Raw genomic sequence first — 26,406 nt, 5'->3', positions numbered from 1 at the left:
CTTGCAGCTAATGCGGTGGAGTTCCTCAGGAGGGTACATAAATTCATGAATAGGAATGTCGCGACAGCAGGGTCAGCTGAGTACGTGTTTCGTAGGTTGAGTTTTGCGATTCAGAAAGGATTAAGGGTGCAGCTTGTTGTCCGCTTGTCATCATCACATGTATAATATTCAGTTTATAGATAGATATATAAGTATCAAAGGAAAAAAATATATATTAGAAGATGGACTCCCGATTGGATGAGGCCGTATCTATTACTTCATTGCGCTTACTTATTTCGTGGGCTTGGGCCGTATTGGGTAATATAATAAGGGGAAATCGTTTTTGTTTTTTCGGTGGATAGTAGCAAATCCGGTGGCGCCCATTGAAGCTCCGACCCCCCAACACAAAATCAAAATCAAAATCAAAATCAAAATCAATCCTAAAAAAATGCCAATAATACATCATCAACAACTTCTTCTTCATCCTTCGTGCACCCCAACACTCTCCATTCCTCAGACTAGAATTACAATCAAAATTAGGGCTTCCAAAGATCCCCAGCCTCTGCAGCCGTCGATCNTAGACCTCGGCAACGCCCGTACCGGCCTCGCCCTCAGCAAGGGTTTCTCCGCCCGCCCTCTCGCCGTAACAATCAAGACCAAAATTACAATTTTGCCCCTCTCTTACCCCTTTCTCTCTCTTAGGGTTTGGTTGGTTATGCTCAGGTTTTGGAGCTGAGAGGGCAGAAGCTTGAGCTGAGACTACTTGAGATTGCGGAAAAAGAGGTGCTTGATTTTGGATTTTGGTTATTTTTGGTGCAATTTTGTAATTTTGATGATGGGTTCGGTGTGATTTGGGTTTCTTTTAGGAAGTTGATGAGTTTGTCATTGGGTTGCCGAGGTCCTATGATGGGAAGGAGACGACGCAATCGAATAAAGTTCGGAGTGTTGCTGGGAGGATTGCGGTTCGAGCTGCAGAGAGGTATGTTTTCTTCAGTTGTTTGTTTTGCTTCATTATGTTTATAGAAGGATTTGCTATTTGCATATATTTGTTAAAGAGATAGAACGAAAGGATGAAGAAGATATAGTGTATAATTCACTGGTTATGAATAGATAGAGATCATTATATGTAGTAGTATTTACGAAGATTTTTCATGAAAACCACCTTAAAAATAGGTTGAATCGGTAGAAACTACCTTTGAAGTTTTTTATACTTAAGCCACCTTATAAGTGACTTCAGTTTTCAATCAACCACTTTTTGTCAATTTCTACTTGATTAATATCTAAAATACCCAAACTACTCTCATTAATTGCACATGCCTAATATGTGTTTCTCAACTACACATGTAATTAATGAGGGTACTTTGGGTAATTAAGGTAGTGGCTGAGCAGAATTTGACAAAAAATGGCCGATGGAAAACTAAATCCACTTATAAAGTGGCTTACGTATGTGAAGAAAAATTCAAAGGTTTTTTTTATTGATTTGACCTATTTTAAAAGTGATTTTCATGAGAACAAAACCCTATTTACAATCTACATGTGCCACAATAGGAAGAAGTTCAGGAGTTTCTTGATTTCTTCACTGCTACAAAATAAGAATGAGAATATTCTTGCAGACATCCATGAAATCCTCCAAGTTAGTTTAATGTTAAAAGTATATGAGGGGACACATTTTAAATCAAAAGTTAGTAAGTTTCAAATTTAATGATTTTGCTCCTTTGCTGATGGCTCAATGCTTCATGCAATATTACATTTGTTGATATATCTACCCGAGTAAAACTCTTATAAACTTAAGTGGATAGGAGCCGAGATTATCAATAACGGATAGCGTCGCGTAGCGGTGAGGTACTGCTAAGGCTATTTGCAGCAAAATAGCAGCAAATAGTGCATAGTCAAATAGTGATCCAATTTAAATATATTTAAATATTTAAAAAAATAAAAAATTATAGAAAAATCTAAAAATTCTATAAATGCGTGTTTAATGATTTATAGAGATTCTAAGCATGAAATAGATGTGGAACAATTGCATAATATTAACAAATTACTATAAAGAATAAAAAACCGTACATGTTTATCAAAAAGACCATTATTTATCCCTTGCCTTCAACTTTCAAGTCGCTAATACAAAAATTCTCAACAATAGAAAAACATTGATTAGTAACACCATCATTATTTTAACTATTTGAAACTTGACATAATATAAAATATTCAATCATAGATAAATGAGCAAAGCAAGATAAGGTCATGATAGATAATAACATTTTATGTATATTAAGCAAGCAGTAAAGATCAAAGTCCAAACATATGACATGTCCAAACTCCAAACCCAAAAGTCTAAATCAAAGCAAAATAAAAGCCAGAAGTCTTAGAAATAACATGACTAAAGTCTAAAATCAAGCAATGACTCATCATTACCCGTCATCCTCATCGTCATCAGCGGCGCTGAGTAGCAAAATCTCATCTCCCAAAGCATCATCGTCACTATCATCATCGTCAAATTGGATATCCTCATCTAACTCTAAGTCCTTAACAGATCCCTCATCACCGTCCGAATGTACCTCCTTGTAGGCTCTTGAACTAGAAGCCGTGTTTGCCCTCCTTGTGATCCTCCTTGGCTGCAACAAGTTGTCTACTCCAGCTACTTCGGAGATAACTCCAAATGGAATGTCAGTCCCTGGATAATAATCCTCTTTCTCGGAGTTATATCCTTCCACCACCCATGAAGTAGCGTGCCGACCATCTTTTGTAAGTAGGATGTCCCTCTTCTTTCCATCCTTGATGTATCCATCTTAGTTTTGATCCTCAAATTGAATTGCACATAGACTAGATCGCTCAATCTCTTGCTATCCAACATGTTCTTTTTCTTTGTGTGGATCTACATCAGCAAACTCCTCTATCAAGTTGTAGAAGATAACTCTACCATTAGAATGAATGCACATATTCATAACACATCTGTGCTTCCAATTAATCCATAAATCTGTCATCAATGTGCAACCAGTAGTCTCCCAAAGCTTCTTATGTGGTTCCAAACCAGCTGAAGTACGAGCTACTACCTTCTTCAACAAAGGCTCCCTCAACTGATACATTACTGCTCTCACATAGCCTGGACTAAACTGGCCAATGGCTTCACACATATTGCCGAACGAAGGGAGCGCCAATGCATGAAATGGAATCCCTGCTTCCTAGGTCCAAAGAGAGACCCGTTCGTGGACCAACTCCTTTCTTCTTTTGCACTCAGCTACATCGACTGTTGTTTGCTTCATCGTTGAAGTTGATGTAGGCTCCTCTAGCAAGAATGTAGCATGTCGATCGATGACTCCAATATCTCGGGGCCTCTTGTTTCTGATCTGAGTGATTTCTTCTACACTTAAAAGTCTGGAACTAGAAACATGGACCTCCTACATACGCTCGATCTCATATCTTATCTTGTCTGACCTCTTGTCATCACTTTCAGCCATTGCTGGTTTTACACTCGCTATAATGTCAGACGTCACTTTCTTACATAGTTTTGTATTCCTCGGGCTATCAGTTAAGTGTTCTTTATGGCGGGAAATGCCACTGATGGATTCATATCCACACAGAGTGCACTTGACCTTATTCTTAGGCCATTCCAGACAAATTCCCCAATCACATCTATTATCATCTGAAAGACGCGGATGTGGTAGCTGACCCGAAGCTCGAGCCTATCAATGAATTAAATGCTGTAGAGGACAATTACATATAATGATGTTGAAATTATACCTGAACAAGGAACAAATAACAATATAAGTTTTAGAACTTTATAGTTTATCATGTAACTGAAAGCACAAAAAGCATCTATGGTATATGAACATAGCAAATTAACGATACAACTCAAAAGTCAAAACAAGTGTAAAAGAAACCATTTCCCCAATTTAGAACCAATTCCATTAGACTCAAAACAATTGACAATGAAGTGATGAACAAATTATTAAATTAAACAAACACCCAAAAAATTTCAGCCATCAACATGAAATTCGGCAATTAGCCGTGAAATTAGCATGCAGTTACAAACCCATTAAGCATGCAATTAACATAAGCTTTTCGGCAATCATGCAATTTAGACAATAAATTAGCATGCAATTGAAGGACAGACACACCAACCATGAAATTGGCATAAAATTTTCAGCAATTATCCATGAAATTAGAATGTAACTAGAGGCCCAAAACAATTATCATCACTACTAATTGTGAAACAAAGTAGATGCAAAAATTCCCCCAAAACAAATATACCCTTTAATAATTCTCCCTAACATTACAAACTTGAGAAATAAACAAGAGTTGTTGGAAAGTTGAAATATTACCTTGAGTTCGATGAAACAATTGTTGTAGCGTTGAGGAGTTGAGAGGAACAGAGGCAATTGAGGGCAAGAGGTAGTCGAACTCAGAAGAGGGCTTCGTCAAGGAGATAGAGCAGAGGTAGTGAGAGGATCTGGAGAGGAGAGATGGAGATGTAGCTCGTCGACGAGACTGTTTGCTGCAGTGTCGAGGAGAGGAGATGGAGCTCGTCAAGGAGTTGGAGGATCTGGAGAGGAGGCAAAGGCGTGGTGGAGGGAGGCGCTTTTCTCCACTATTTCAAATGAATAGCGGTCCTTGGCGCTTTTTCTCACCACTATGGCCAAAATCGTTGCGGACAAGGGCCACTAACAATTGTAGCCGCAATTGTTCACTATGTACAACACGGATAGGAGCTCTTGCTTGTCCACTAATCTTTTTATCCACTAGATTTGCTTTGGGATTCATGTTGGCGTGTAATACATATCAATGCACGCTTCTCAAACATAGCTTTGATGTGTATTCTGAAGCACGAATAATTATTTACCATTCGGTCAAACAAATAAAAATGGACAAAATTTGTAGATTATAGCCCATTAAAATTATGAATTTTGAAATTTTCCTAATTAATTGTCATTGTTGGTTATAGCCCAAGAAAATCATGAATTTTAAAATATGCCTAATTAATTGTCGTTGGGTCAAAACCGATGAAAATGGATAGAATCGTGAGTTGCACCCCATGAAAATCATGAATTTTAAAGTACACATAATTATTTTTCATTGGATCAAAATGAACAAAAACTAACAGAATTCATGAGCTACAACCAATGAAAATTGCCAACTTTAAGATATGCATAGTTTATTGTCATTGAGTCAAAATAAATAAATTAGATAAAAATTATAGATTTATAGGCCAATGAATTCGTGAATTTGAATTACGCATAATTAACTGCCATTATGTCGAACGAATGAAAATAGGTAAAAATCATGCTTTATAGCTCATGAAAAGTGTGAATTTTTGAAATGCGCCTAATTAGTTGTCATTGGGTCAAAACTGATGAGAATAAACAAAATCATGGGTTATAGCCCATGAAATCATGAATTTTAAAGTACATATACTTATTTTCCATTTGGTTGAAATGAACAAAAAATGAAAAAATCATGAGTTAACTAATAACAAATGAAATTTGCGACCTTTAACGTATGCATAATTAATAGTTCAGGTCGATGTGAATTATATTGGACAAAAATTGTGGGTTATAAACAATGAAGTTCAAAATTTTTAAAGTACACATAATTAATTACCATTAGGACAGATAAATGAAAATGGACAAAAATCTTGGGTTATAGCCCATTAAAGTTACGAACTTTGAAATACACCTAATTAATTGTAATTGTCATGGATTATAGCTCATAAAAATAATAAATTTTAAAATACGCCTAATTAATTGTCATTGGGTCAAAAATGATGAAAATGAACAAATTTGTGGTTTATAGTCCATGAAAATAATAAATTTTAAAATATATATGCTTATTTTTCATTGGGTCGAAATAAACAAAGTGGACAAATATGCAAATGTAAAATCACAAACTTGGAAGTGCACATAGTTAATTGTTGTTGGATTGAAATGAACCATATTAGACAAAGATTATTGGATTATAGCCCATGAAATTCATGAATTTTGAAATACGCATAAATAATAGTCATCGGATCGAGATGAACGTAATGGAACAAAATCGTAGTTTATATCCGATGAAAATTATGAATTTTGAAATATGCCTAATTAATTGTCATTTGGTCGAACTTGATGAAAATGGACAACATCATGCATTTTAAAATACACCTACTTATTTTATATTGGGTTGAGATGAACAAAAACTACGAGCTGCAACCTATGAAAATACACATACTTTGAAATACACATAAGTAATTAACATTGGGTCGAAATTAAGTATATTGGACAAAATTTGTGGATTATAGCACTTGAAATTTGTGAATTTTGAAGTACGTATAATTAATTTCTATTGGGTCGAACGAATGAAAATGGATGAAAATCATGGTTATATAGCGTATGAAAATTGTGAATTTTGAAATAAACCTTATTATTTATCATTTGGTCGAAGCTAATGAATGTTGGCAAAATCGTGGGTTATAGGTTATTAAAATCATGCATTTTGAAGTACACACTTATTTTCCATTGGGTCAGAATGGAGAAAAATTATTAATTATAACCAATAAAATTTGTGAACTATGAAGTTCGCATAATTAATTGTTAGTGCGTCTAAATGAACCATATTGTTAAAAAATTGTGGGTTATATAGCTTAGCCCATGAAATTCGTGAATATTAAAGTACACATAATTAATTGTTTTTGGATTGAAAAAATTAAATGGACAAAAATCGTGTATTATAGCCCATTAAAATTGCGAATTTTGAAATTTTCCTAATAAGTTGTCATTGTTGTGAGTTATATCTCATAAAATCATGAATTTTGAAATATGGCTAATTAATTTTCATTGAGTCGAAACCGATGAAAGTGGACGAAATTGTAGGTTATACTCCTTGGAAATTATGAATTTTGAAATACATGCTTAATTTCCTTTGGATGACAATGAAGAAAATGGACCATTGGACATGTGAGTTATAGCTATGCGAACGCACACCCTTAATTGTCATAGGGTCGAAAATAAATTATATTGGACAAACATTGTGTATTTTAGCCTATGAAATTTGTGAATTTTTAAGTACGCATAATTAATTATCATTAGATCAAAATGAACGAAAATGGACAAAATCATGGGTTACATAGCCTATGATAATTGTGAATTTTGAAATACATGTAATTAATTGTCAATGAGTCGAAATCAATAAAATAAACAAAATCGTGGGTATAGCCCATGAAAATCATGAAATTTGAAGCATATCTTCCAATTGGTTCAACGAACAAAAATAGACAAAAACAACCAATGCAAATTACCAACTTTAAAATACGCATAATTAATTTATGTTGGGTAAAAATGAACCATATAGGACAAAAATTGTAGATTATAACTCATGAACTTTATAAATTTTGAAGTACGCATAATTAACTTCATTGGATCAAACAAAAGAAAATGGACAAATATTGTGGGTTATATAGCCAAAAATTGGGAATTTTGAAATATGCCTAGTTGATTGTCATTGAGTCGAAACCGATGAATATGGATAAGATCGTGGGTAACTATGAAAATCATGAATTTTTAGATACACATACTTATTTTAATTTGGTCAAAATGAGCAAAAACGGAGAAAAATCGTGAGTTAAAACAAATGAGAATTGCGAACATTGAAGTAAGCGTAAGTAATTGTCAGTGGATCGAAAGGAACTATATTAGACAAAGCTTGTGGGTTATAAGTATAACCTATGAAATTTGTAAATTTTGAAGTATGCATAATTAATTTCCATTGGGTCGTATGAAGAAAAATGGACAGGGTTATTACCTATCAAAATTTTAAAAATTTAAAATACACCTAATTACTTGTCATTGGCGTAGGTTATAACTTATGAGAATTGTGAATTTTGAAACACGCCAAATTAATTGTTATTGGGTTGAAAGTGATGAAAATGGACAAAATTGTGGGTTATATAGCCCATAAAAATCATGAATTTTGAAAATACACATACCTATTTTCCATTAGGTTGAAATGAACAAAAACTATGAGTTATAGCTAGAGCAAATCGCGAAATTTGAAGTATGCATAGCTAATTGTCATTGGATCGAAATGAACCATATTCGACAAAAATTGCGGGTTATAACAATGAAATTTGTTAATTTTGAAGTATGCATAAGTAAAACCATTGTATCGAAATGAACAAAAATAGTAAACAATCGTGGGCTATAGCCCATAAAAATTATGAATTTTGAAATACACCTAATTGATTGTCATTGGGTCGAAATTGTTTAAAATGGATAAAATCATGAACATAATAAACTTTGAAGTACATTTATTTTTCATTGGATCAGAATGAACAGAAATGAGCATAAAATCATGACTTACAACCAACAAAATCGCGAACTTTGAAATACATTTAACTAATTATCATTGGGTCGTAATGAACCATATTGAACAAAATTTATGGGTTGCAGGCTTATAGCCATTGAATTTCTGAAATTTAGAAATATATATAATTAGTTGTCATTAGATTGAAATGAACAGAAACGGACAAAAATTGCGGGTTATAGCCCATGAAAATTGTGAATTTTGAAATACAACTAATTAATTTTTATTGGGTCGAAAGCGATGAAATTGGACAAAATCACGAGTTATATCCCATGAAAATCATGAATTTTATATTACACCTTTCCATTGGATCGTAATAAACAAAAATGGATAAAAATTATAAGTTGCAACCAATGAAAATCTCGAACTTTGAAATACGCATAATTAATTGCCATTCGATTGATATGAACGAAAATAGATAAAATTCATGGGTTATAGCCTGTGAAAATTGTAAATTTGAAATACGCCTAATTAGTTATTATAGGGGCCGAAACCGATGAAAATAGACAAAATCGGGGTATAATCCATGAAAATCATGAATTTTGAGGTATACATTTTATTTTCGATTAGGAGGAAACTTGAAATGTACCAAGGACAAAAATCGTAAATTATAAAAGTGAAATTTCTGAGCTTTGAAGTATGCATTATTACTAGTAGAGGGCCGAAATGAACCATATTGGAGAAAAATTATGGGTTATAGGCAATAAAAAATTTGAAGTATCAATAATTGATTACTATTGTGCTGAACAAATGAAAATAATCAAAAATAGTGGGTAATAGTCCATTAAAATTATGAATTTTAATATACATATAATTAGTTGTTATTGTCGTGGGTTGTAGGCTATTGAAATCATGAATTTTAAAATAAGCCTAATTAATTGTTATTGGGTCATAACCGATGAAGATGAATAAGATTGTGGGTTATAACCCATGAACATCATGAGTTTTAAAGTACATACTTATTTGCATCGAGTCGAAATTAACAAAAATGCATAAAAATCATGGGTTATAGCCAATAAAAATCGCGAACTTTGAAGTGTGCATAATTAAATATCCTTGGGTCAAAATGAACAGCATTGGACAAAAATTGTTGGTTATAGGCCATAAGATAGTGAATTTTGAATTACACATAATTAATTAACATTCAGTCAAATGAAGGAAAATGGACAAAAATTGTGGGTTATAGTCCATGAAATTAGCGCACTTTGATATACATTTAGTTAATTGTCATTGGGTCACAATCAATGAAAATGGACAAAATCGTGGATTATATCCCATGAAAATCAAGAATTTTGAATTACACATACTTCTTTTCCATTGGGTCGAAATGAACAAAAATTGACAAAAATCATGAGTTACAATCAACGAAAATTACGAACATTGTCCAAGATAATTGTCATTGAGTCAAATTTGATGAAAATGGACGGAACCGTGGGTTATAGCCCATGAAATCATGAATTTTGATGTGCGCATACTTATTTTCCATTGAGTTTAAATGAGAAAAAAAGATAAAAATCGTGAGTTATAACCAATGAAATTGGCAAAGTTTTGCAGCCCGCATAATAATAGTCATTGGGTCAAAATGAACTATATTGGACAAAAAACGTGGGTTAGCCAATGAAATTCGTGAATTTTGAAATACACATAATTAATTACTATTGGGTCGAATGAATGGAAATAGGCAAAATTGTAGGTTATAGTCTATTAAAATTTAAAATTTTGAAATACGCCTAGTTAATTGTTATTATCGTGGGTTATTGACCATGAAAATCGTGAAATTTTATTATACGCCTAATTAATTATCTTTGAGTCAAACCCTGTAAAAAAGGGCAATCGTGGGCTTTAGCTCATGGATATCATGAATTTTGAAATGCACATACTTATTTTTCATTTGGTTGAAATAATAAAAAATGGACAATTAATTACCATTGGGTCGAACAAATAAAATTGGACAAAAATCATGGGCTATAGCACATGAAAATCATGTATTTTAATGTACATCTAATTAATTGTCATTGGGTTGAAACCGATAAAGCCTATGAAAATCATGTATTTTAATGTACACTTATTTTCCATTGGATCGAAATGAAATGAAATGGGAAAAATGTGAGTTATAATCATTAATAATCGCAAACTTTGAAGTATGCATAATTAATTGTTAGTAGGTCGAACCGAAACATATTGAAGAAAGATTGTGGGTTATATAGCTCATGAAATTCGTGAATTTTGAAGTATGCATACATATTTTCTATTGGGTCGAAATGAACAAAAATAAACAAATCTTGAGCCACAACTAATGAAAATCGCAAACATTGAAATGCGCACAATTAATTGTCAGTGGGTCAAAATCAATCATATTGGACAAAAATTATGAGTTATAGTCCATGTTCATAAATTTTGAAATAAGCATAATTAATTGCCATTGGGTCGAGCAAATTAAAACAGACATAAATTGTGAGTTATAGCATAGTAAAATTGTGAATTGCAATATACATCTAATTATTGTCATTCTCGTAGTATAACACATGAAAATCATTAATTTTGAAATACGCCTAATAATTGTCATTGGGTTAAAACCGATAAAAACTGACAAAACCGTGGGCCATAACCCATGAAAATCATTAATATTGAAATACAAATACCTATTTCTATTGGGTCGAAATGAACAAAAATAGACAAAAATCATGAGTTATATCCATTGAAAATCTCGCACTTGAAGTGCGTATAGTTAATTGTCATTGGGTTGAAATGAACCATATTGGTCGCAAATTGTGGATTATGGCCCATGAAATTCGTGAATTTTGAAATACGCAGAGTAAATTACCATTGAATCAAAATGAACGAAAATGGACAAAAACATGATTTAGCCCATGAAAATTGTGAATTTTCAAATACATTTTATTAATTGTCATTAGGTCGAAATCGATAAAAATGAACAAAATCGTGGATTATAGCTTATTTAAAAAATAAATTTTGAAGTGCACATAATTATTTTCCATTAGGTCTACATGAACAAAAATGAGCAAAAATCCTGAGTTATAACTAATGAAAATTGCAAACTTTGAAGTATGCGTAATTAATTGTCATTGGGTCGAAATGAACCATATTTGACGAAAATCGTAAGTTATAGACCATGAAATTTGTGAATTTTGAAGTACGCTTAATTAATTGACATTCGGTTGAACAAAGAAAAATGGATAAAAATCGTGGGTCATATCCTCTGGAAGTTGCGAATATTGAATACCCATATGTGATTGTAATTGGGCTAAAATCGATGAAAATGGACAATCATGAGTTGTAGTCCATGAAAATCATGAATTTTGAAATGCACTTATTTTCAATTGGGGAAAATTGCCAACGTTAAAGTATGTATAATTACTGATCAGTAAGTTGAAATAAACCATTTTGGACAAAATCATGGATTATACTCTATGAAATTCATGAATTTTCAAGTATGCACAATTAATTGTGTCATGAAAATTGACAAAAATATTGGGTTGTAATCAATCAAAATTGCAAATTTTGAAATACGCCTAATTAATTGTGATTGAGTTGAAATCGATGGACATGGAAAAAATCGTGGGCTATCGCCCATGAACATCATGAATTTTGAAGTTTGCGTACTTATTTTCCATTGGATCGAAATGAATAAAAATGGACAAAAAACGTAAGTTATAACCAATAAAAAGCGCAAACTTTGAAATACACATAATTAATTATCAATAGATTGAAATGAACCATATTGGAGAAAATTGTAGGTTATATAGTCCATGAAATTCGTGAAATTTGAAGTACGCATAATTACTTGTCATTGGGTCGAACGAATGAAGATAGAAAAAAAATCATAGAGTATAGCCCATTAAAATGCCGATTTCGAAATAGCCCAGTTAATTGTCATTGTCGTGGGTTATAGCCATAAAAATCATGAATTTTGAAATACATTAATTGTCATGGGGTCGAAACCGATTAAAATGGACAAAATCGTGGATTATAGTCCATAAAAATTATGAGTTTTGAGACGCGCATACTTATTTTCCATTGGGTTGAAAATGAACAAAACGAGCTAAAATCGTGAATTATACCCAATGAAAATCTATGTAGCGCGCACATGATTAATTGTCGTTGGGTCAAATGGACCATATTGTACAGAAATTGTGGATTATAGCTCATGAAAATTGTAAATTTTAAATTATATATATCAATTATCATGGGCTCAAAACCGATGAAAATGGACAAAATCATGGCTTATCTCCCCTGAATTTTAAAGTACTCATATTTATTTTCCATCAAGTCAAAATGAAAAAATGGACAAAATCGTAATTTACCCATTAAAATCGCAAACTTTGAAATACGCATTATTAATCGTCATTGCATCAAAAACTGTATTGGACAAAATTGTGGATTAGTCTATGAAATTCGTAAATTTTGAAGTATGCATAATTAATTGTCATTGGGTCGAACGAATGACAATGGACAAAAATTGTGGGCTGCATAGCCCATGAAAATTGTGAAGTTTGAAATGCGGCTAATTATTGTCATTGGGTCGAAGCCGATGGAAATGGACAAATCTGTGGGTTATCATAAAATAAAGAAAGACATAGAATCACTTTTTTTTTGTTGCTAAATTATTAACATGATTTGTTCAAACCATAAATACATCATGAGTTTCTGTGAAATTAGCTTATGGTTTTTGATGTTGTGATGCTTTTCACATTTTCTTCATTGTATGTAGCAGTAAATTTATGGAAACTTGACTTCCCTCCCGGTTCACAGTAGGGCTGGGGGGGGTGGGGGGCTTCTTTTATATTACGCTTTTTCAAAAAAGAATGACAGAGGGGATAGCGCTTTCAACAGCATTCAATCCTCAGATGGCATAATAGGGTATTCCCAAAAAAGGGAATTTCTCATGCGATTACACAACGTTGGGATAAATGTGATCTCCTTTCCTGAGTTTAATCTCACTTGTGACATCCGGTTCTGTCTAAATTTCGGAGTAGATTAGCCTCAAATCAACTGCTTGAACTGACCTATGCATCCTGCTGACAAAATGCTACTTAACTGGCATAAAATAGATTCTGAGATGACTAGTATGATGGATTATACAAGAGCAAGTGTTAAAAGATCCAAATCGTGTGATTACCCCTCAGCAGTTCTATCCAGCCCTTGATGCATGCTTTTCTTTTCATGTCAACGATCAGGGCCCCGACTATGTTTTATCTACATCATTTTTCAGTTATAAACAAAAAGATGTGTTGTGTACATTTCAGACAGATATTACAAACAAAAACTTGATAATCGTTTTCTAATGTAACCATACAGAATACGGTTTTTTTTTTAATTTACACTCCTGATGAAGATAAATAACCACATTTACACATAATTCCTTTCTACATGCACCATTTGTTGATTCCAATTCTTAAACAGTGCAGAGGTTTGAGAGTATATTTGCAAGATGAGCATGGAAGTTCACAAGAAGCCCTCGACTTTATGAAAGAAGCGTATGTGCTCATTTTATCATTATTTCCTTCTCTTTATTTGTAGTGCCGATAGTTGAATTGTTCCTTTTTAGTATAATTTGGGGGCTTCTTCTTGTTGATGTACATGTATCTCCAACATGATTCAAGTTCGAATGGCAGAATTATGTTATCTGCTTCAAGCACATGAGAGTTTAACCCAACAGCTTTCTTCTTTAGGGGCCTAAAGAAATCTGCTCGCCAAGGGAGAACAGATGCCTATGCTGCCATGGTGCTGCTAGAAACTGTCTTCGAAGTTTTCAATTGATTTTGTTTTCCTATGTGGACCTCTTTTTTCATTTGCTCTTAAAATTTCAGATGGTACTTGAGAGATACTTCTCAATGTCTGGCAGCGGAGCTGAACTTGTAATGCCTAAGCAACTGGAACTGCAAGAAAAGCTTGTCAAGGGCCGTCCTAGAGAGTTAGATTTTTAAGTTAGCAGCCTATTTCAACGCTTCATTGTTTATCAACATTCAAAGCTTGGTGCATGTTAGTAACCTTTTACAGGGCAACACATTTTTTTTTAATGAAGTTGCATCCTCTGTTATAATTATTTTTTAAATTAATCTGAAACATGCTTAGCTTTTCTTTCTTTTTTCTGCAACCTGGTGAATAGAGTACATGAACCAGCCAGCAGAGAGTGATAAATAACCATGTGACTTGGCCTCTGTCAACTGAGCTGGAAGCTGCTAACCTCTAATTATTGTTTGTAACAAAAGTGCCAGATGCGCTTAATGTTTATATATAATGAATCTTAAAAAAGCATTGGATGCGTGCTTTGTTTTGCATGTGATGCGTCTGAAGAGTTGACCGTGAGTAAGATTAGCATCTTGAAATCTGGTTATAAAAACAACAAGCATAGAAGATATGGATTCTGAATGCAGCCCAAATATTCCCTTTTCAGATAAATGATGAAATATCAGAACACAGCAGGAGAGACACCAACTAAACGGTCTTGGTAAGCCTCCTGCTGCCTGATATGAGAACTACTATACATTCTCCAATTGCATCCCCTCCCCCTTCTTCTGTAAGGTATTAAAATATACCGAATATACTCGTATTCATACACAAGTAATACAGGAATAAAAATCCCAAAATCTTTCCAAAAATAATAAATAACATCAGTACAGCTTGCTGAACTGAGGAGTCTGTAAGCTTTCTCCCAATCTAGGGAAAAAACCCTCCCTTTCAAAAACAAGATGCAAAGAAGTAACGACCTTCACCGCTGATGCCCACACAAATGGAGCACAAAAGAAAGCATAGCCAAACACCGACAATGCCCTAACCACACCATTAGAATACCAAGGACAAGCCATCACAAACAACGAACCAACTATCGCAATCCAAGGCGTAAGCACTGGAATCACCGGAACCAAGAAGGAATTTATAACAATGGAAGCCAAAGAGGAAGAACCGAGCAAATACAGAGACCAACCAAGAAGAGGGTGCACAGTTCGTGGTATAAGCATGACAGGGACAAGGTACGCTGCTAAAATGCACCACATTGCTGCCATTTTGAGCATGGAGTGTAGAAAGGCGATGCTCTTCTCTGGGTGAGGGTTGTAGCAGAGTTTTGACATGCTAGGGCGAGCGAGACGAGTGACTATTATGATGGCAAGATACATTAAGGATTGGATCATTACGACAGGGAGCTCGGCGCTGTATCTGTTTAAATTTGGAATGTTAGACTTTGATATGTAATTGGGGGTTAAAAGGAGGGGTGTTTTAGTAATTTACCCAATAGTGTTTCGCCTTTGTTCATGCCATTGGAGGCCTAAAGGGAGAACGGGCCAAGACCACCAGTACCAGGGTTTGAGCCATGGCGCACTTGGAAATGTTATAACACTGTTAGGGCCACAGGGTATGCTCCATCGAAGCTTAAGATCTGCAAAAGGAAGGAATACAAATAAATGCTTGATCTCACTGTTAAGTAGAGTTATAATGAGATTGTTTAGGCTATTATCAACTTTCAGGATGTGGAAAACAAAACTACCAAAGAAAATGCATTCTCTTTGGTTACATTAGAAAATTGCAACTCTTTCTTTTTCTGAGAGCAGTCAAATCAGAAGGAATAAAAGAAGAGCAGTCAAAGCAGCAGAAATAAAAGATGTAGACCTAAACGAACTTGGTTGGAAGCAATTAAGAAGAATATGATAGGAGATGATCCAAAATAGAACTGAATGGAAAGTAGGATTCCATGTAGCCGACCTTGAAGATTTAGGAGAAGACTTTGTTGTTGTTGTTGTCAAATGGAAGGAATCCGATTTCCCCCTTAAAATTTCTCCACATTTTCTTTGCTCCATATCCATGGAATCTCCAAGTCATATAATCACGGGTGTAGTTATATAATGTGCATTATCATTTTTTGTGCAATGCACTTTGGTGGTGAATGATACTATATACCTAATGTTTTAACTACATTCCTTTTAATTATCAAAATGAAGTTATATAACATCCATCCTTTAACATTTACTTAAAATATTTAAAAAAAAAGCGACCCCTCAATTTAATACAAACATGAAAAAAAGTAGGCGGTTATTGAACTTACAGAAGTAGGAAGCATCCATCTGATATCCTAGAGGAAGACGGTATGAGCCATCAACCTTTGTACCATTGGCTGGTGGATGGAACATTGGTCGATCAAGCAAATCCGGGAAGTAACTAGCAAGAAAACCCTGGTCTGCACCGTCTGGATTTGATCGACCAACATCTAGCTCATGAAGCATGTCTTTAAACACGACCTTTGAAGGCTGAACATCCATAAAAAGGAATTTTAAATTAATTTTCACATTTTAAATTTAACCAAAGCTAAAAGTAATTGAATAAATGTATAATATAGATACTATAGCTAGAGAAACATAGCTCTTTGGCTCATTTTGCATGCCTAGAGATCAATGTTGTTTCCCAATATAAAAATCATACTTCACGTCTTCATGTAGAATTAATCATGGCCTAGACGTTTAGGGGCATAATTGGTTCACAAATCTAAACATAAAATTATATGTTTGGTAAAAAGCTGAAGTTATGCCCTTGTGCTATGAGAATTGAAAGACCAAACTTATTCTCGGGTATAAAAGTCATGTGGCTTGAGATGGACACATCAATGTGTCACAATTGGACCACATCATTTAGTTTTCACTAACCTACACGCAATCCTAATTTCTAGCATGAATCTGATTCATCTCCCCATTGACTACCACCAATCACCTCATGAGCCTATTGATTGTTCCCTCCACCATCAGTGAAAGAACATTACCATTAGTTCCATCATGAAGTTTCAAAACTTATGATCAATTATCTCCCGTGCACCAATTTTCTGTTAGAATCAAATATTGCATATGAACTCTCGTATATTACAAAGTGCATTTCTAATTTAAGGTCTCGAGTCTTGACTTATAAAAGTGCTCAGTATAAATTTACAAATATAAAAATTGCAATGTAAAAAATCTTTGAGGATAAGCTTTGTACGAACTGTACCTGTAGGACGAACAAGCCAGTGTGGAAGATGCAGGGATTGATGAACACAGCACAGAACTGACCACACTGGAAGAGCTCGTCGGTCTTTTGAAGGAAGAGATTGTCTGAATCAATCATCACTACTCGATCATACTCAACTAAGCTCCAAGCATAGAGCTTGTTCATTGTCAGCTTGAATCTACTATTGAAGTTGCCTTGATTCTCATATGGGTTCTTTAAGTTCTTTACTGTTACCACCTTCACCCCATCCTCATTTCTCCTGTAAATTTTTCACTTTTTAGTTAATTTATGATTTCTCTATCAAACTCTTACTAGGAAAAGAAATTATACTAGGTCCAAAAGTATGTAAGAGAGAACTATTTTCCTAAATCAAAATCAATGGTTGTTAAAAGGAAAGCGACAAAAGAACAAGAGTTTATGTATTGCAGGACCAAACCAAAGAAGTCAACTGGTTTTTGTCCTGTATAAGAAATTCCTACCCAAAAAATATCTAAATCTGAAGTTTCAAAATATCCGTATTCTCTAGATAGATATTATTCATAATTATCTCAGAATTTTCAACTTGATTGCAGTTGCTTAAGATTTCAATCACAAAGCGTGTACATCTCGAAATATTTGAAGAAATTTGAGGGCAGTGCATACTTTTTTCTTTATTTTCCCTCTGTAGAGCTTTTCTTTCTTGTTCAAAGCAATAACGAAGTCTTAAAAAAAGAAAGAAAGAGGAAAAAAAAAGAAAAACTGAAACTTTAAAGAATTACCAAAGCAAAATCGAAACTTTAAAAGACCAATAAAAATTTCACAATCATGTACACCAAGATCATGGCCGGCAGGGGCGATTATGGAAATTTCGAAAATATTTCCAGCCTTCTTCTCTACTTCATCTTCTTCCAAATTCAAAAAGATCATTGAAATTTCAAAAAAAAGGACAAATTTGATATCTCATCATCAGCCGGCCGTAACAATCCGTACAACCAAAACGAAATCAAAACCCGATCTTTAAATTACTAAATTGAACTAAATACGACTTCATACTCTAATTTGGCCGAGAAACAGTAAATCAAGCAAAGCTCCGAACAAATACTCGAAATTCAAAGATTGAAACCTTACAGGGTTTGGGCCCATCGGATCGGGACGTCAGCGGATGCAATGACGATGAGATCCGCATCCACTTTCAGCTTCGCCAGCGACCTCATCATCACTCTCGTTGCCACGTAGAACTCATAGTCCCTCGGCGTCCCCATGTACATCATCGCCGCGTACGCGTGCTTCTGCTTCCTCGATTCCGGCGATATCGCCGTCGCCGGGAACACCAATAGCGCTGCCGACAACACCGCCCACAGAAAGCCTAACCTCATCTCTCAAGCCCTTTAAAAATCGCAGCTTTAGACTGAAAAACAAGAAAAGAACAGATCTTTAGCTACTTTTTTCTTCTAACTTCTCTTGCTCGCTTCTCCTGCTCTCTTTACACGGATCACTGCCGATCGCCGGTCAACTGCTTGGCTTCCGGTTGCCTCTTCAGATTCCTTCCGGTCGCATTGCCGGAGAACTCGCCGGAGATTGCTTCACGATGAGAGAGGAAGTGAGATTCCTACAGGTCTCTCTCTCTCTCTCTCTCTCCTTTTTTTTTCTTCTTCTTTCTTTTCACGGGTAAAGTAGTGCTCGTGGAAGTGCCCTTAAAAACACAGGGGAGGCTTATTTCCTTTGAACAGTGGGGCCCGGCAACGCGATGCCCCAGCCAGTGGAAACCGGGAGAGGGCCCACGTCGTTACGTGGCAGCCTGTGGTTGGTTTGGTATCAGAGGGGCGGTCAAGGTTGTCAACGCGTCGGAGAAAGGGACGACGAGCGAGCAAACGAACCGAGTCGTCGACGGTGGGCGATGTTTCGATTCCCTGTTCATCGCATCGGGTCCGGTTCGGAGGGATTAGGATCCTAAATATCCATTTGCAGTTGATGAGTACATAAAAGTCATTGATACATTTGAGTTGATATTTCAAATTGATAGTGGGCACGAATTCTCCTTATTTTCTGTATGTATTAGAAATTTATGCATGACTTAAAAAGAAAAAAGATTTCTGTTAAAGTTGGTAACGAAGAAAGCTTTCCATATTTGATGATCAGATTTACAGGATATATATACACAATTAGTAGCACACATACACAGTCAGTAGTAGGCACGCTAGGAGGCGGCTGAGGCGGCTATACACATATAGGGTGGCTGGTATTATCTAACACCCCCTTCAAACTCACGGTAGATCGAACACCGAGAGTTTGGACAAGAAATAGCGAAACGCAGAAATAGTTTGAGCGTTGGTAAATAAATCTGTCATTTGTTCCTTAGAGGGAACATATGAGAGTGTAATGTTTCCAGCAACATGCTCTTGTCGAACCACATGACAATCCACCTCAATATGTTTGATACACTCATGAAATACCGGATTTGTAGTAATGGAGATGACACTTTGATTATTACTGTATAAAGTGATAGGAGAAGTAACAAAGACATCGAGATCTCGCAGAAGAGTGCGGAGCCATTTGAGCTCAACTGTGGTGTCTGCCAACGCCATGTACTCGGACTCCGTACTAGAATGAGAGACAACGGCTTAACGCTTACTATGCCAAGAGATGAGAGATGAACACAGAAAAATACAAAAGCCAGTAGTTGTACGTCGAGTGTTTGCATCATCAGCCCATCCAGCATTAGAATATGCACGGAGAGATAAGAAGAGTCTGAGGGAAAAAATAATGATTGAGTTATAGTGCCACAGAGATATTGAAGAACCCTAATGAGAACTACATAGTGAATGGAAGTCGGACTACTGACAAACTGGCTCAAGATGTTTACTGCATAGGTGATATCCAGACGTGTTGCTAAAAGATAAATCAATACTCCGACAAGTTCCCGATATCGAGTAGGTTGAGGTAAGGGATCACCATCATCATATCGAAGCTTCAAGTTCATTTCCATCGGTGTGGAGAGAGGAGTGGTAGCAATAGAAGGATCACTGAGAGTAACACGCTCAAGAATGTATGCAATGTACTTCTGCTGAGAGAGAAGATAGACACGAGAGGAGGAAGCAACCTCAATACCCAAGGAAGTAATGAAGGAATCCAAGATCCTTCATCTAAAATTGACTCTGAAGATGTTGCTTTAAGGAAGTAATGGCAGAGGAATCACTCCTAGTGATTATCATGTCATCAACATATCTGAAGATGTTGCTTTAAGGAAGTAATGGCAGAGGAATCACTCCTAGTGATTATCATGTCATCAACATAAAGTAATAGAATGACTGTACGAAGTAATGGCAGAGGAATCACTCCTAGTGATTATCATGTCATCAACATAAAGTAATAGAATGACTGTACTGGAGGCTAAGGACCGATAAAATAGAGCATAGTCAGCTAGGCTTTTACTGAAACCAATAGAAAGAAGAGATTGCCGAAAACGCTCAAACCAAGCCCGATGAGCCTGTTTGAGACCATATATAGCACGACGAAGGCGATATGCATGTCCTAGAGGAACAAGAAAGCCAGGAGGTGGCTGCATGTACACTGTCTCAGACAAATCGCCATTAAGAAAAGCATTGTTAACATCTATTTGATACAAAGACCAATGTTTTGCAACCATAATAGCAATGAGAGTGCGAATGTATGTCATTTTTGCAACAGAAGCAAAATTCTCTTCATAGTCAATACCATACTCTTGTGAGAATCTCTGAGCTACAAGACGAGCTTTGTACCGCTCAATAGAACCTTCAGATCGAGTCTTGACCTTATAAATCTATTTGCAGCTTACCGGTTTAACACCGAAAGGCAGAGGAACAAGGTCCCAAATATTAGTCTGACAAAAATCCTCCGACTCTTTCGTCATTGCTTGTTGCCATTCTGGATACTTAACTGACTCAGAATATGAGTTAGGTTCATGTATAGAGTGAATAGCAGCAAGAAAAGAGACAAACTCAGGAGAATATGTGCTAGTGACACATTGAACATACCGAGCAGGGGGATGACGATCTCGTGGAGGATTTCGGCGAGTGAGAGGAGTCACATCGGGAGAAGCTGGCACAGATGTAGAGGGGACATCAGTAAGAGTATCTTGCTGCAAAGGGGGTGTAGTGGGCGGATATTCAGGAGGTGTGCATGAATCAAGAGCACTATCATTTGATGTCATTGGAGTGAAGGAGGGAGTCGGTTGAGCGGACGAAGGTACTGGTGCCATTGATACAGGTATAGTAGTGGAAGGTAATAAACGGAGTTAAAGAAAAGAGATATCCAAATTTTGAAGTATTATAATAGAAAATATTCTCAATGAAGGTCCAATGACGGGCAATACAAAGCTTTCGAGTGGTAGGTTCATAACAATGATACCCCTTATGAACGGTGCTATAGCCAAGAAAGATACATCATGCAGTGTGTGGAGATAGTTTATCTCGTTCATGAGTTGGAAGCAGGACAAAATAGACACATCTAAAAGTGCGAAGAAGAGAGTAGCGGAACTGAGACTTGAAAAGTTAAAAATATGGAGATGTGTCAGCTAATACAGAAGATGAAGTAATATTGATAAGATAAACAGCAGTCAGAAGTGCTTCTGCCCAGAGATATCGAGGTACAAATGCTGATATCAGAAGAGCTCTAGTGGTGTCAAGAATGTAACGATGTTTTCTCTCAGCAACACCACTTTGTTCATGAGTGTGTGGACAAGACTGCTGAGAGAGAGTGTGTGCCATGTGATTTTAAAATAGATTGCATTGCCGAAGAAATATATTCACAGGCACTATCAGAGCGAGATGTTTATGAAACTGGGTGTGTACCATATTTGTAAAGTCGTTATAAATATTTAAAATATCAGAACAAGCAGACATAAGATATACCTAAGTGTAGCGAGAATAGTCATCAATAAAACTGACATAATATTGATAACCGGACAATGATGGTAATGTGGCAGGTCCCAGGATATCAGAATGAATCAAATCAAATGAGCATAAAGCAATATTATTACTGGATGAAAATGGTAGGGCAATTTGTTTAGCTAATCAACACCTAGTACAGTTTGATAAAGTAGAGAGTTTTAAATTTCCTAATACTCCTGATTCAGATAAAAGTTTTAAGCGAGAACCAAATATATGACCCAAGCAACGGTGCCACAGATTAGAAACAGAGAGCCCATGGCAAATATTGGATAGAGTGGAAAGATGTAGAGACTCTAACTGATAAAGCCCATTAACTTTACGACCCGTCCCAATCTTCTGGCCAGTGTGATCCTGGACAACACAAGATTTAGTATTAAATAAGATAGTACAACCAGAATCTGTAATTTTCCTAATGGATAAAAGTTGCATAGATAATTTGGGAATATGAAGAACTGATGATAATGTTAGACGATCAGAACTATCGAAACTTGGAGTAATATCACCTAACTGAGAGACTGCAAGGAGAGTGTCATTAGCAGTATAAATGCATAATGAAGAGGGAGCAGTGGAACAATTTGTAAGAATAGAGTTATCAAAGGTCATATGATGAGATGCACCTCAGTAGAATATCCAAGGAGTAGAAGTACTAGAATGAGCAGGCAAGGCAGTAAAATCTGAGTTGGAGGCAACACCACTAAGCCCAACATTCTTGGTTATTAATGTAATAATCTCTGACAGCCGTTCAGAAGAGAGCGGGCTAGAAATTTGCGCCTCTTGAAGAGTAGGGCTAACATCAGACGAAGCAGCAATGGAGGTCGAGTCTTCTCGAGTGTCGGACGAGGTGGTCTCTTACGATATTTATCAATAAGATGATCTGACTTCTTACAATAACAACAGTATAGTTACCGAGAGGAATCAGATGTACTGTTAGAAGGACCCCGATAGGAAGAGAACTGCAAAGGAGTAGCTAGAACATAATGTGATGAGGGTAATTGCTGAGATGCAATAACTGAAGAGGAGAGCATTTGAAGGCGTGTCTCTTCAGATATGAACTCAGTCATGGCTTCACAGAGACTGTGGAGAGGATTGCGATGAAGAATGTGTCCATGTAAGCTTTTGAACTCAGAGCGAAGGCGCATGACAAAGTGATATAACTGTTGACGGTCACATTGTTTTTGAAATGCTATGGAAAAGTCCGGAAACGTTTCAGAATCAGGTTCCTCCACCATCTGCAATTCTTCCCAATAGCCTGATAATAAAAAATAGAAATATTGAATAGACCGATCACTGTGACGTGCATACTGAAGACTTTGATGAAGTTGATACTCACGAGCAGCACCAGTTTGAACAAATATGCGACTGAGAGCTAGCCACTGCTCACGAGATGAAGATGCTTGTCCAAGGGAGAGCCAAATAGGAATAGCTACAGAACACATAATATATGCCATGATCTGTTGATCAGTACAGATCCACTGAGAATAAGTGATTTGAGAATCATCAGTAGTGGAATTACAAGAAGTGACTTCTGATATGAAGGTAATAGATAACGAAAACATGATAACAGTTTTGGATGGACAACGAAGAGATTTGTCAATATAACCCCATAGTGTGAAAGCTCAACCATGCAGTGTAATTTTTGATATTTGTAAGTTACACATCAAGGGTGGAAAGGTGTAGAGTCATTTATTGTCCATTTTTTGATTTTTTTTTTTATAAATATAGGTCTCAAGATGGGCCTGAAGATAAAAGATCTCAAGCGACCGAACCGCCCCCCGGCTCCCCTGACCCTAATAGATCCGTCGATCCCTAAAAACTCAGCCCCCTGCTCTCGATCTCAAGAATGGCGCCCAAGGCCGAGAAGAAGCCTGCAACCGAGAGGATGCCCGCGGCGGAGAACCCTAGGTCTCAGCCGTTGAGGGCCTGGTATCAGACGAAGACATGATACCAAGACGAGTTAGATGGCGGCCTGAATCGACGAGGGCAGCTAATGACCTGATTCGAGATCGGAGGGCTACGAAGACGGCGACGCCAGGCGACGACGACGATCGATTCGACCACGACGGTGACTGCGAGCACTAGCGGCGATTTGAGCACCTTGGAGACTCAACCACGGCAACAGGGTTAACGATGAAGTTGACTTCAGCCGAGATCTGATCTGCGGTTGAACGATGACGAACAACAACTCCGACGTGGCGACAGCGGCTAGAGGTATGAGTAGGGTTAATTTGTGGTTTGGGGCTCTGATGTCATGTTAAGTTGGTATTGAAGAAGCTTTCTATATTTGATGATCAGATTTACAGGATATATAGCAGCTAGGAGGCGACTGAGGCGGGCTAGGAGACGGCTGAGGCGGCTATACACATATAGGATGACTGATATTATCTAACAATTTCAAAAGAGAAATTTATGTCAACTTAGTTGATTGATGTAGTACGCATAAAGAAAAGTTAGCTTAGTGAAAGTTTACCAAACATGCAGGTATGAAAAATTCAGTTTAAAAGACGCATTGATTGGAAAATGTATCCGCCAAGAACAGCATATGAATGATATATATAGTTAATTAGTTGTGAGAAAACTATATGATATAAATAGGATGATACATAGCACGAAGAAGAACAAAACCTTTGGATGCATATGTAGAGGCTTTAATGGATTGAGAATTGAATTGAAAAGAACCCGGTGACATCAGACTGGAAAATAGAATGTTTCGGAGTTGAACCCTCACATATTTCTCGTATTATATATCATGATGTAATTGAATAATGCATCCCTCTTTATTTCAGTGCATTTGGCCTTTTCTCTTTATAGAATTTTATTGAGGTTCTTAGCGTTTGGAGTCCTGTGAGGGCGTTTTCGATACTTATCAATTTTACATTTACCTTTTTTAAATTATTAAAATTTGTCATGTATTATTTCATTAAAACATTACAATATAATTATCATGATGTCACGTAACATGCGACCCCAATACTTATGTGCTATTGTTTTTCATCTTAAAGGTATTGTTGGGTATGATAGCACTCGGAGTCCCGTGAGGACGTATTTTTTTATGCTCCTGGTGTCTTCTTCTCAATTGTATATATAACTTCCTTTAGAATAATTCTTCTTCTTCTTTTTTTAAAAAATTATGTATTATCCTGAATTCCTCGCCAACTGATGTAAACAATTTATGATCTGATTCTGCTATCACAATCTTTTCAAAGAACATATAATACAGCACATTAACATTTAACTGCAACATTTGGGGTTGTTTGGTTGTTGTTGGTAAAGTTGTGTATTTATGACACAACTTGAAAAGTTGTTGTCCACCCCCATCAATTTCACTGAGCAACTTTTCTTTGTTTGTTTTTTATTCCATTGGAATCATAAATTGCTTGTTTGGTTTGCAAAATGTAGAGCAACTTTTCTTTGTTTGTTTTTTATTCCATTGGAATCATAAATTGCTTGTTTGGTTTGCAAAATGTAACTTTAATTGCTTATTCCATTGGAATCATAAATTGCTTGTTTGGTTTGCAAAATGTAACTTTAATTGCTTGTTTGGAAAGTATAAAAAGTGGTTATTCTGTGGTCCCTACTCAAATGATTCCATTGGCATAGCCCTCTCACTTCTGACACATATGTCAGTTTTCCTTCAAAATCAGACCATTTTGAAGGGATTTGTGAATTCATGCCACATTAGGATAGTAAACCACTTTACACTATTTTCACAACTACAAACAAACAATTGAAAAGGAGGAAAGCTATCATTGGGACACACTTTTTTACACTTTCCATCATTTTACATAGTAAAAAACTTATAACCAAACAGCCCCTTAGCTAATGACAAATTTAACGCCAGAAGATTAATTGGACAGCGACTAATGAAGAGTTTAGAAACGTCGGACCCCTTGGTAGCGCAACCTCAGCCTATAAAATCAAATTAACACGTTATCCCGTGTACAGACGAGACCTATGGAAAAGTTTTATTATTATTATTATTATTAAATCATCAAGAGGGAAGCCTCTGTTTGACCTCATGGGAACAGCCCACACGTGTCATCCTCCAAATATCTAAGGCGACAACTAATAACATTCTCCAACGACTTTATTATGAGCTAAAGCAAGCAAACTATGTCATGGGCTTTAAAGTTGAAGCCTTGACTTTTTGTCCGATGGAAAATCAAATATTTTGGTTGCAGATCATTCAGAAGCACAAGCA

At 36.0% G+C, this 26,406-nt stretch overlaps 2 protein-coding genes across 2 annotated transcripts; one reads left to right on the top strand and one right to left on the bottom strand.

Moving 5' to 3' along the window:
* LOC109825121 (putative pre-16S rRNA nuclease) lies at positions 349-14,412 on the top strand. The gene is made up of 6 exons (XM_020391856.1): positions 349-622; positions 703-762; positions 846-958; positions 13,740-13,808; positions 14,004-14,055; positions 14,142-14,412. Exons 1-6 carry the CDS (start codon positions 428-430, stop codon positions 14,256-14,258), a joined length of 606 nt encoding a protein of 201 aa, XP_020247445.1. The 5' UTR covers positions 349-427; the 3' UTR covers positions 14,259-14,412.
* LOC109825120 (putative glucuronosyltransferase PGSIP8) lies at positions 14,856-18,960 on the bottom strand. The gene is made up of 5 exons (XM_020391854.1): positions 18,409-18,960; positions 17,302-17,560; positions 16,373-16,574; positions 15,562-15,709; positions 14,856-15,489 (listed from the first exon to the last, which is right to left on the bottom strand). Exons 1-5 carry the CDS (start codon positions 18,654-18,656, stop codon positions 14,946-14,948), a joined length of 1,401 nt encoding a protein of 466 aa, XP_020247443.1. The 5' UTR covers positions 18,657-18,960; the 3' UTR covers positions 14,856-14,945.

Source organism: Asparagus officinalis, chromosome 10 (assembly GCF_001876935.1).
Source record: "Asparagus officinalis chromosome 10, Aspof.V1, whole genome shotgun sequence".
Classification (NCBI taxonomy): Eukaryota; Viridiplantae; Streptophyta; class Magnoliopsida; order Asparagales; family Asparagaceae; genus Asparagus; species Asparagus officinalis.
This window is presented reverse-complemented; position numbering and strand designations above follow the sequence as displayed.

Excerpts from the sequence above, each read along its gene's own strand:
- LOC109825120 (XM_020391854.1), bottom strand. The coding sequence starts at position 18,656 with ATGAGGTTAGGCTTTCTGTGGGCGGTGTTGTCGGCAGCGCTATTGGTG. Across the intron at positions 17,561-18,408 it reads ATCCGATGGGCCCAAACCCT|GAGAAATGAGGATGGGGTGA; the intron begins GTAAGGTTTCAA and ends AAAAATTTACAG. Across the intron at positions 15,490-15,561 it reads CAAAGGCGAAACACTATTGG|ATACAGCGCCGAGCTCCCTG; the intron begins GTAAATTACTAA and ends AAATTTAAACAG.